The 12,005-nt window shown below is 39.7% G+C and overlaps 1 protein-coding gene across 2 annotated transcripts in view; it reads right to left on the bottom strand.

The window, feature by feature from the left end:
• Positions 1-12,005, bottom strand: part of nr5a2 (nuclear receptor subfamily 5, group A, member 2) — an 82,290-nt gene that overhangs the window by 24,674 nt on the left and 45,611 nt on the right. For both annotated transcript variants that reach the window (XM_007887317.2, XM_042335367.1), the window contains 2 exons: positions 6,302-6,421; positions 656-803 (listed from right to left, as the gene is read on the bottom strand). In XM_007887317.2, the coding sequence (XP_007885508.1) occupies positions 656-803; positions 6,302-6,421 (268 nt within the window). The remainder of the gene's footprint in view (positions 1-655; positions 804-6,301; positions 6,422-12,005) is intronic.

Below are 12,005 nucleotides of genomic sequence, written 5' to 3'. Positions count from 1 at the left end.
ATCTGCAGCCTATGGAGGGAAGAGTTGGGAAGGCCAACTAGTAGGGAGTGTGTGTAGTCAAGCCCAGATGTTATGAATGCATGTATGAGGGTCTCGGTGGCCTGCGGTGTGAGGCAGTGGTGGAGCCGGGCGATGTTGCAGAGATGGGGGGAGGCAGAACGGGTCATGGCACGGATGTACAGAAATAGTTTCTTAGCAATCAATTCATCTCGGGATTCAGAGAATTGCTGTAAACCACCTGGTTTCAGTCTCATGAGTTACAATGTTATTTTAACTTTTGGATACGCTTACTGACTAGTCATCACATGCCTGTGATTCTCCGTATATTAAATAGGTAATAAAGTGATGAAAAAAATTGGTCAACACGTTTATATTTTCTCAAACATATTCAATTATTACTCGATGACGGAAGGAACCAGTGTCAGTTTTCACTGAAGATCTGTAAATGAGCTTTCTTTATTCCTTGTTTGACTGTCCCACATTTTGTGTGTAGAGCTAAACCAACACAATGGGTGCAATGATCACTGCCTCTGTAAATACCCATAATGATTTAACCTTAAAGATGATCCAACTACTTATTTTAGTTCAGGGAATTCAGAAGAACCAAGCATTGTCTTTATGGTAAGTGAGGAATGAGACAACATAAGGCACTTACCTAGACTGAAAAGTACAAGGAACTTGAGGCATACAAACTCTCGCTGGTCTAGCTGTAGAGAGTGCAGTTTCACTACAAGTTCCTGAGCATGATTCATGAGGTTATTCAGAGTGACTCCAGCCTGGGAGGCTATTACTGAGTAATCCACCTGAAAAAGGCCACAAAAAATTGTTATTTAAGATTGGCCAAAAGTTATGCAGCATTTTTTTTTAAAGATCACAAAATTCCTTTTTTTTCGACGACAGCTACATTCTCAAAGCAATTGCATTGAGAATAAACAGCGGTCGAAATTCTATGCTGGGACACACAGTAAGTGTAAGTGCTTAACTGTGAATTTTGTGGTTTACAAATGGTGAACGATTACTTAAGCATAGAAACCAAAGCTACCCCACAATGCTAAAATGGTTTCCTTCTTTACTTAATCCTATCAATCAAACACCAAGTATACAGCACTTGTCAGCAAAGTACCTCATTAGGAAATAGTGCTTCCGAAGGATCCAGAATTACTTTTTTTATTTATTCAAGCTCATATTTCTTTCTCATGAAGCACTTTGTGCAGCTCAGGTGCATGATACCTCAAAGCCAGTCTTCTAGACAATGAGTTATTATCACTTGGGATCTTTTGGCAGGACTCTTCGTCTGCCTGTGTGGTGTTCTGGGTTCTCTGTCCGTGCCTGCAACTCTTTCAGGTGCATTTAATATTTGCAGCAGCAGCAAATTTGTCTGTGAGGCAAGTCCATATCTGCCACTCACTCAGAGTCGACTATATTAAATTTTTATATTTATTGACAATTCATTACCATAATTGACTGCAGTATGCTCAGTGGTGAATGGAACAGGGGTGCTTCTTAAGCAAGTGAGCCAGTCCCAGGAGTAGGATTTGCAATTAAAAACGAGGCAGACTGGAATTTTTTTATTGGGTAAATATGATGAGTAGAATCTTTAGCTTTAACTGCAAGCCTGGAGAATTTTAGATGTCGACGAGCTCGTTTTCTTACAATAGATCAGTATAAATAATTGTCAGTGAAATCTGTATCCAAAGCTGTCAATCAAATCACTATGTTAATGATGCTACTACTCATGTGTATCAAGACAAAGTGAACTGGACCCTTGCTTTATTTTGAGGTATTGCAGTGTGATTTCTATTTGTAGAGGCACTAAACTAACAATAGGCACATTTTATTGGCATGTCGACACTGCAGTTTGGGGGTTTGAGGGAAGGAAAACAATCTGAAGGAAATAAACGAGTGATTAGCCGTGATGAGGTTGTACGGCACACTAAGAAGTAAGGGTACACACTGTGTGCTGGAATACTAGATTACGTGAGAGCACTTTCATTGCAGTTAGTTCATGAAATTCTCCTGTGCTTTCAGACACCACTGAACATAAGTGGGTACTCTCTTATCTCACCCCCCATCCACGAAGGAGTGGTGCCCCTTTTTTCAAAACTTTAAAGAGAATTCAGCCTAGTTCATTTACACCCACTTCTTAGCAGCTGGGTTGAGAGTAAACTTGGGCAGGGGGCAGGCCACCAATTCTTTCAATTTACGCAGAAAGCAGAACCCCCAATAATCTTTTAAATCGGTTGCTAAATCTGGGACACCTGCTGTTCCTCCTCTACACCTCATTGTTCTTTCTCGTCTCAAGACCTTCCTCTTGACCGTGCCTTCCGTTATCTTTCCCCTCTCCAACCCCTTGCTCCCACCCCAGCTAACACGCCAAGCTAGGACTGTCTTGCACCTTGGGAACGTCCACCTGATGTGAAAGGCACTAAATAAATGTAAATTTGTATCGAGTTGTACACATGTGTTTGCCTGTGGCAAATTTTGTTTTATAGGTTGTTAACCCAACCCACAAATTTGCATTATATGTTGTTAACCCAATCTAAAAATTACACCTAAGTGACATGATCTACCATCATGTCTCCATCACTGAAAATGCGTTAGGACCAGAGAGTAGCTAGCATTTGTTCACGCACAAAAATACAGTCGTTACACCATTACAGTAAATCTTGTGAAGCGCTTTGAATTGTCTTCCTGACATGAAATGACATGAACTGTCTTCCTGACATGAAATAAATGCAAAGATTATTATTATTAGTTCCAATCCCCTATGTGCTATTTGGTATTTTACTGTACTTAGTAAGATAATACCTATAGTGGTGAGTGTTTACCGACTAAAGTGTTGGATAACATGGTCTGTTTGCGTTCTATTTAAAAGTTGAATTTTTTTTAAATAGGATATTTGTGCAGAATAACAGAATAATAAACCTCTGCTAACATTACAAACAAACGTGATGTTAAAGTCACTCTGAAGTGCTTCAATTAGATAAGGGCAAGAAACTCATATCAGATCAACTGACTCTTAGCGATTCAGAGTTTATTGGGAGATGCTTGCTGAAGCATGCCTGTCATTTTCATAGCGTATAAAATAATAGAAGATAATGAACAGTTTGGATTCGTGCATTTCCCCAGTGACAATGTCCCACCAGATATTTATTATTCAGAGTATGCAAATAACGTAGAAATATAAAACTTGTATTCCGGCGTATAACAGTCACCACCTTTTGTTCCTCTGCATACATATCAATCAAAGATCAATGTCTGACAGCCGACAGGTTTATAAAATGATCCTTGATTTGATATAGTGCCTGATCACATCTTCAAGAAGTCTCAAAGCGCTTCACAGGAGAAAGCAAAAAAACTTCAAAGCGCTTATTCATGGAGAATTGAGAACTGCAATTTTTTCTAATTCATAGATCCCTCTAAGAAAACAGATCAGGACCACTTTAGTGTCATAGATATATCTTAGTCTATTTAAAAAACAATAGCAAACTTCATTTTAACCTCCTAACCTTAAAGAGGATGAGTGGTCGACTTGACAGTGGGATAAATTATTCTTTCAGTTTGCAGTAACTCCTCAGCTTTTCACTATAATGCTACCACTCTCATACAACCTCTGGAAACCTTGAACAAGAAGGGGTCATTACTGAACGGATGTTTGTTTGGTTTCTACTTTAACAAGGAAAACATAAATAATGGGTTCAAACATGATCCTATATTTTTTTCAAAGATTTTTATGAGGGACTGTTGTATTAAATTGCTGGACAGACCAAAAAACAGATGAAAAATAAGGAGAAAACCAAAGCACTGCTCACTGCCCATTCATTTTAAACAGCTTCTATGATATCCAGCCCAATAAATGCAAAATTAAGTTAAAGGAGTGAAACAATGATATAATATCTTGATATTATCCGATAGATTTACATTAACTGCATTCCTTTTATTTGGTTAGCCAGGTGCTTGACATATGTTGAAATCCATCATTGAAAGATATAGCAGGAATTGAAGTGTAGGTTCATAGGACAATACCATGGCTCATAGGTTACCGCAGATGAATGAGGCTTGAGTGATCCGCAACACAATATATGACCTGGGTTGAAAACTGAAGGGCCAAATGTTGGTAGAGAAAGTGTTAATTCATATCCCAGTGTCCCTCAAATAACTGAGCTATTGTGCAGTTGGTATTTATTATAGGTTGTTAAGAACAATGGTTATGAAGCATTTCTCTTCTATTGTCTCAAGGGAAAGCACTACTTGTTTTGGGGCCAAGATACTTGGCTATTTCTGGAAATGCTTTTATATCTGGGGGCAACGGTAGTTTTCGGAATTTCAAAAAAGTTTACTGGAGGAGAACAAATCATTGAAATAGCTTCTTTAGAAAAGCTTGACTGGCGCAGTGCCGTCTGCCTTACGAGCACAGAAACAATGGATGGAAAAGGTCCTTCTGTCTTTTCTCCATATCCCTTGATGTCCTTACTTCCCAAGTGTGTTCATTTGTCCTGTGTGTGGATGTAAATTAAACAGCTATCCCAATTTAAACATCTAAATAATCTACAGTCTTCCGGTAGAAGCCTCCCTCCGAGATAAAAATGAGTGTGATGACAACTGGGTTTGCATGCTATGTATGCTTCTTTTTCTCTCTTTCCCTGGCCCTCTCTCGGTTTCCTTTTTTCCCATCTGGCCACAGAAGGAAGTTGTGTGATTCAGCAATAGAAAATCTGATTTCTAAAAATATGGCTGGCTCTACATGCTAGGTTTCAACCCAACCTACATATTGGTGATTTGTTGAATGTCAGTGCCCAGCAGTGATGCTCCTACTTGTGATCTGATCTTCTGCAAAATGCAACCATAAGTAACCATGTCTAAATTGTGTGTATGCTATGAATCACATGTAATGGCCAAGTGGTAACGTACCTATTTGTGATACCAAGCATAATGGGTACTAAAGTGAGGGTATTCCCTCCAGCTTGAGCCAAGGATGTGAACATGAGCAAATGCAGGTTAAACCAATGTGCAACCATATATTATTTGGTAGCAAACAAGAACATGTCACAGTCCTGAATGGCAGATGAATGAGGCTTGAGTGATCTGTAACAGAGTATATGACCTGGGATGAACACTACAGGGTCAAATATCATCATATCACTTTTTAACAACACACTATTAAGATGCGTAAATGGGGGAGGAGGGGGTCAGGAGATCAGGCTAACAGACAATTAACTTTCCTCTCAATTCCAGTTCTTGTAAATATGAAGGTGGATGTATAGTATCTATTATGAGAATTGAATGTTGTTCTTGTCATTGTTCAAGATAAATTGGTTACTGTTATGAAACAGTGAAAACAAATATTTACTGAATCACCCCAATGTTTTCAAACAGGGTTTTGGGGGAAATAAATTCCACATCCTGAGACAATGATATATCAACAAAGAATTTAAGAAAGCTGCTCAAAAGGATCTTAAAAGTAACTTTATTTGAAGCCTCATAAGGAAATCAAAATGTCTCAAAACATTCACACAATGAAGTGAATTGACAATTGTTACATAAGTAAATGCAGTAGCTAATTTGTGTACTCATAATTTTCCACAAACTGCTGTGAACTAAATGATCATTCATTTTTTGGGGGTGAAGGTGATCGAGGGGTGAATATTCACTAGGTTCCCAGGAGTATATACTCCGTCCTTTGTAAGCACATTAATTCTTCCTGAATTGCCAGGGCAGGCAAAATGGAACTTTGGTTGAGTATCTCATCTGAAGGACATTGTCGTGCTCCCTCCGTGTTAGCCTGGACTATGAGCTAAATAGAATAGGGCTTGGGTCAAACACGGAATCAACTGACCCAGAGACATGACTGCAACCAACTGAATCAAGCTGATGCCTACCTTTTTTTCATCATGCCGAAAGTTGAAATTAAATCACAAGAAAACTGAAAGGCACCTTTGACTCCATTGGAAACAAATATGATGCTTGCCTTCCCCTTTCCAAGTGACCTACATGTATGTGAGTGTTCGTTAAAAGGTTAAAGATAGACTGTTCACTGACACTATGAATGTTCCATTACACGCTTATAATAGGAAAACAATTAAATATTTCTAGGCTAGAAAATAACTTGATTTTCACATTCTGATCAATATTGGACAGTAGACATATCCAAAAAGAAGCAAACAAAAATTGTAATATCCTTGCCTTGGCACTTAGTCTAAACAATGTGGAGGGAGAGGATTGGGAGGGTATTGAAAGGGGTAACACACTTACATACTATGCCTATAGCTGCCATGTAAGAACAGAAGCCTTTCGTACTCACCTGCTGCCCAGTGACAAGTAGGATAGCACCTTCTTTCCAATGCGCCACTTGTCTATAAATGTGATCTAAAATTAAAAGCTCACTCCAGCAGTTCTGAAGAAGCTTCATTTGGTCATCAACCTGTGAAACACAACAGCACAGTCTCTCAGAGATCAGTTCCCAAATGTCATTGTTTTAATAGCGAAATACCAGTTAAATCACAGCAAATATTATAGTAAAATCCTTTCCCCAGATTTCATACAGGCAGCTTGTAAGTCCTGGTTGCTATAAAACAGGTTATAAACACTGCTTGTGTGGCTTGGAGCTAATTGCCACTTTTTAATTTCACAATAGCAGCTTATTGGGCACCCGTTCTACTGTACTCAGAGCATCTAACTCACCGCAAATCACAAATGAATCAAATCTGTGTCCTTTCCAGTCTGTACATCTCAGTTGCTTTTAAAAATTGACATACATATCAATCAATTTCTCTAAGTGTAATGTTCTAGAAATGCACAGCAAAAAAGGCTTTACAGATAGTTGTGTGTATCGTGGCAGTAACCTGAAAGCTTTCAGCCTCCGAGGGTTAAAGGAGTTTTCTATGGACAACAGAGAGTAATTGCCTAGAAGAATTATTTCTGTGCTACTTATGCATTAGACAGGGCACAAGAAGCAAGCTGTCACTATCCGTAAGTACACAGGAAATTGAACTTGGGTGTTTCAGTAGACAGGACTTAATTCAGAGAATTTTACGTAATCGTTCTGCTCTTGTCCAGAAATTTGTATTACCCCTCTCTGAGTGATAAACAATACTACAGACAATGACAGGCAGTGTGTAGAAAGACAGTGGAAAGCCAAGTTAATTTATTTGAAAAAAAATCAGAGTGAATTGAACTGAAATGTTAGTGTTTCAATCTTCTCCCAGCCACCCACACAAAATTCATTGCACACCCAACTCTGTTGCAATTTTCCCCTGTCTTCTTCTGAAGGAGCAAATGCCCCTCATGCAGAGCAGCGTCCCAGAGCTCTTGACAGTGGTAGAGCACGATGCAGAGCCGGGGAGAGGGGGAGGTGACCATAGGGATGGTCGAAGAAGAAGGTCTTCAGGTGTGACCTGAAGATGGCGAAGGAAGGGGCAAGGCAGAAGAATAGAGGAAGAATATTTTAGAGTTTCAAGCGCAGCCATGATGGTGGAACGAAGATGGTGTGCACCACAGCCAAGCTTCATCCTACCATCAACCCATATCCACATACTTTAAAGCAGGGGTCACTGGAAAGTGATCAGAGGGGAGATCTCTGGCTACTTTAACCCCTCATTTAGTTGTTTAGTTGTTGGAAGGTGGGGGACAGAAAGGAGGAGGAAGCACTGATATTAATTGTTGTGCTCTCGTATTGGTGTTTCAGCTTTTGCCCCTCATTTAGTTGTGGGGGATGTGGGGAAGGGAGGGAGGAAGGAGCGCTGGACTAATTGTTGTGAGATCAGCAAGCTCAGCGCAGACCACGGAGCGAACCTGCAGCCATCTACAGAGCATAATTTCACTCAAATCAGTAGCTTTACCAACCTTGCCATGAATGCAGCCTGAGTCTCTGAACTTTTCCCAATTTGTAAAATAATCATTGGGATGCAAATTAAATATTCCAGGGGTTGATATTCAAAAAAAAGGATTTAAGATGCTTTAAAACTGAAGGGTTTAAATAATATAATCCTCGCAACCCTTGCATTTGATACAGCACCTTTCGTGTTGAGAGGATGTTTCAAAGCGCTTCACAGGATTTACTGTAAAGTGCGGAGACTAAGCATTTTATAGGCGAACGCAGCAGCCAATTTGCCAATGATCCACAAACAGCCATGAAGTCAATGACCAACTGGGGGATTGTTGGTCAGGATACCAGGAGAAACTCCCCTCTCTTTTTGAATAGTGCCATGGGATCTTTAACATCCACCTGAACAGGCAAGTGTGATCTCAGTTTCATGTCGCAACCGAAAGACGGCACCTCCAACAATGCAATAGACCCACAGCACTGTATTGTCTTGATGTGAGGTGTGAAACCAATACCTTCTGACTCAGAGGCAAAAGTGCTACCAACTGAGCCAGGTTGACACCTAATTTTCCTCTACACTGTAGAGCAGTTGCAGTTTTGTATTTGTTTCAAATCAAGTCAACCCTTATTTTGCAACATCAAGTTTCAATGTCAGGACAAAGCTTGTACTCCCTCTACCTTGCGTCGTGGGGGTCAGGCTGAATTAAAAAGCTTGATTGGTTTGATTTGGCCTGGAAGAGGTTTGAGCAGTAACACTAATTCGCACTAAGTTGTCATGTTTTTCATGAGCTAAAGCAGAGAATACCTGGAATAATGGTAGTAATAGATCAGGCTTAAGTGTTCCAAGATCTTTATGGGGGAGCTGAAGAGTGTTGCGAGGGGGAGTAGTTGACCAAAAGCATGGCCAAAGATGTAAGTCTTGAGGGGGTTTAAAAGTGGGGAGGGAGGGTGACGAGTCAGAGGGACTTTGAGATAGAGTTCCAGAGAGCGGGCCAGAAGGGCTAAAAGCTCGCCCACTGATCGTGGGGTGGATAGTGCAAGGAAGCAGACTGGTGCTGAGCAAAGGGAGTGGCTGGGTGGGTAGGATTGCAGGAGGTCGCAGAGGTAGGGTGGGGGTGAGGCCGTGGAGGGGAATGCTGTGCCAGGGGAACATTTTGGTACTTTTTTTTGCTCCCAGAATCAACATTGCGCAGGCATATTGGTGTGGTGTGGGCAAACTGAAGGGTGAGGCTAATTGTCACTCTGTTTGACTGGGTCGGCTTCAAGTCTAACTTGCAAGGGTTCTAACTCACTGCACCACCTATTCCACTGTGTGAAAAAGATTTCCAGTAACCATCTGCTGGCAGCGTTGGGACTTTGTTTGAAGTATTTGTTTGATCCACAGATGAATATTCCAACACGCATACAATGTCTCAAAACGTCCAGTTACTTAACTGAGTGCTTCACAACATATGCTTCCTTTGTCAAGGTTATTTATTAAGTAATTTGCTCACCAAACGACAGGCCTCTGTACAATCATTTATTATTAATTTTATTATAGTAAAGGGTTATCTCAACACAAGCGGCTCCTGAAGCCAAGAAAATGCCTGTGGTGACGTTCAACATGAAGGAGTCAAAGTTTGAACAAGAGTGTTATTGTTGCCTGCATTTCTTCCCACACCTCCTCCCATTAATTAATTTAAACTGTTGCTGATAAATGAAAGCGAGCACTAAGGTTGGTAAACAGAGCAAAAGAAAAATGTGTATAATGTATGGGTAAAATAACATTTTTGTTCCCCTTATCGCCTCTGTGTAACCATCCTTTGTACATGGTGTGACATTCCACTAAAAACTATTTATCAATTATCTGAGGAAAAGGAAAATGTTATAATATTGCCTCCTCAGCAGGGGGTATATTTGCTACTGAAACTATTTGAAAAAGCTCTATGATAATACAACTGTGCCAGTCAGCTAGTGAGTCTTCGATTCAATCAAAGGACCCCTAACTCACTGGTCTGCCCACTCCACTGTATATAAGAGCTACCATAACTAATTGAATAACACTGTATTGAGGAATACCACCCATTAACTTAGCTGTGTTAAAATCTCCCCAAATTCCTGTGGAATGTCTCAGAAGCCAAAAAGTAACATTGCTACTTTTGTTACGGTGTGTTAATTATTTAGTGACATTTGTACTTATAAGAACATGAATCGTTGTTTTGGCTGGAAAGTTCTGGCTGGTCATCCACTCAGTTTTCATCCACTTAGTCATCAACAACCACCTGGCTTTAAGCCCAAGGGTCAACTACTGCTGACAAGTGTCTGTGACTCAAGCTACTTACTACAGGGATAAGTAGTCGTCTGAGATCTGGATGGACTGATACAGCTGTTAGTTGTTGCAGTAATTGACTTTGAAGAAGTGCATAAAGATTCTTTACTGATATACTGAATGACAAGATTCTTTATGCACTTCAAAATAAATTTTTAAAAATTTGGTCAATCAATCCGTGACTGTTTGTGGGACACTGCTTGCGCTATTGTCTGCCGCGTTTCGCCCACAAAACATTCAGTCAATTCACTTTACAGTATATTCTGTGAAGCGCTTTGAGACGTCTTGAAGATGTGAAAAGGCGCTATATCAAATGAAAGAATTATTATTATTCTCCACCAAGTTTACTTGAATGCAGCTTATCAAAGCTGCACACTTGTCATCAAGTAACAGAACTGCTACTCTCCCCAAATTTACTCAATCTTCAAATTTTTTGATGAGATATACTGAATGACAAATCTGACAATATGGTATGTACACAATCATTTTTTTTTATTCTTATTTACTGACTTTTAAAAATGAAATTTCAATAAACTGACAAGTCAAAACTATTTGCCATTAATGTATGTTAAACTAACAAAGAATAATATAGAACTGATAAAGCTCAGACATCAGTGCCCAGAATCCAACTTATTTTGGAGACATTGGAGAATTTTGTAATATTGTAACAATACATAGTAATTCATTCAACTCCAACAATTTAAAAAGCTTTCACAATATACAATTCAATCATTCTTTGAATGAATATTGTAATAACAGCTGGATAATATGCTATGTTCCCCACATGCCAATTCCAGGAATCCCGAACATCTATTTTTAAAATTCAATGGATTTCTAAAACAGTCACAAGATTCCACATATGGATCCAAGTATGGGGAATTCCTGGCACTCACATCTAGCATTTTACAATTGATGCTCATGAGGATTCATAATGTACAAGGTGTGTAAGTGACAATGAGGTAGGTTAGAATAAAGAATTCTATTTCACCTTTAAAACCAGTTAGAGGACAAGCTTTGAGGAATGACTGGATAAACTTGGGGTCTTCAGCCTTGTTAAGAATCATCTCAAGAGTGGATATAAGATAATAATAATAATCCTTGCATTTGATATAGCGCTTTTCATGTCTTCTAGACGTCCCAAAGCGCTTCACAGAATATACTGTAAAGCGAATTGACTGTATATTTGTGGGCGAAACGCGGCAGCCAATTACACACAGCAATGTCCCACAAACAGTAGTGGATTGAAAATGACCAATTTATTATTGGTTTTGGTTTTGGAGGGATTATTATTAGGCGTAATGAGATACTGAATGAGATAAGAGAAAATAAACCCTGAGCAGTACCCTGAGATATTCCAAGAAGGCATGACAAGAAGACACAGTTCAGGATTTTGAATGGTAAGTTTAGTACAATAACCATCCAGTAACTTGGTGGTAGCGATCATGAAGCTCAAACCATTTAGCAAACCGATGATACAGAACAACAGAATACCAGCTTCAAAGTTAAGACTGAACTCAACAATTTGCCGAATTCTGGATGCTCTAAAATGTTACCTAAATAGCTTAAATTTAAGCCCAGGTAGAATAACTAGGCTTTTGTATTGGCGGGTGGTGGTGGGGGGGGAGAGGGGAAATTAGCCTTGGTTGCTGCTCTTGATCAATACTGAGCTTAACCCTGCTGGACAGCGTGGACAAGTTGAAGACAGTTTAAACTCAGATGTGATTCTCCCTCCCTCATGGTTGAACGGCCTGTTTTAGCTTCATACACAAAGAAGGCTACTTGGGTGAGATTCTGGCAGACATCCAGTGCCTTGGCAGCCTACCCAGTACAAGGAGAGAAGAAAGCATAAATAAAATGAACAATTTGGAGCCTAAC

The sequence above is a fragment of the Callorhinchus milii genome, unplaced genomic scaffold (genome assembly GCF_018977255.1).
Source record: "Callorhinchus milii isolate IMCB2004 unplaced genomic scaffold, IMCB_Cmil_1.0 Scaffold5, whole genome shotgun sequence".
NCBI classification, from domain to species: domain Eukaryota; kingdom Metazoa; phylum Chordata; class Chondrichthyes; order Chimaeriformes; family Callorhinchidae; genus Callorhinchus; species Callorhinchus milii.
The sequence above is the reverse complement of the archived record's forward strand: the minus strand, read 5'-3'. Positions and strand labels throughout refer to the sequence as shown.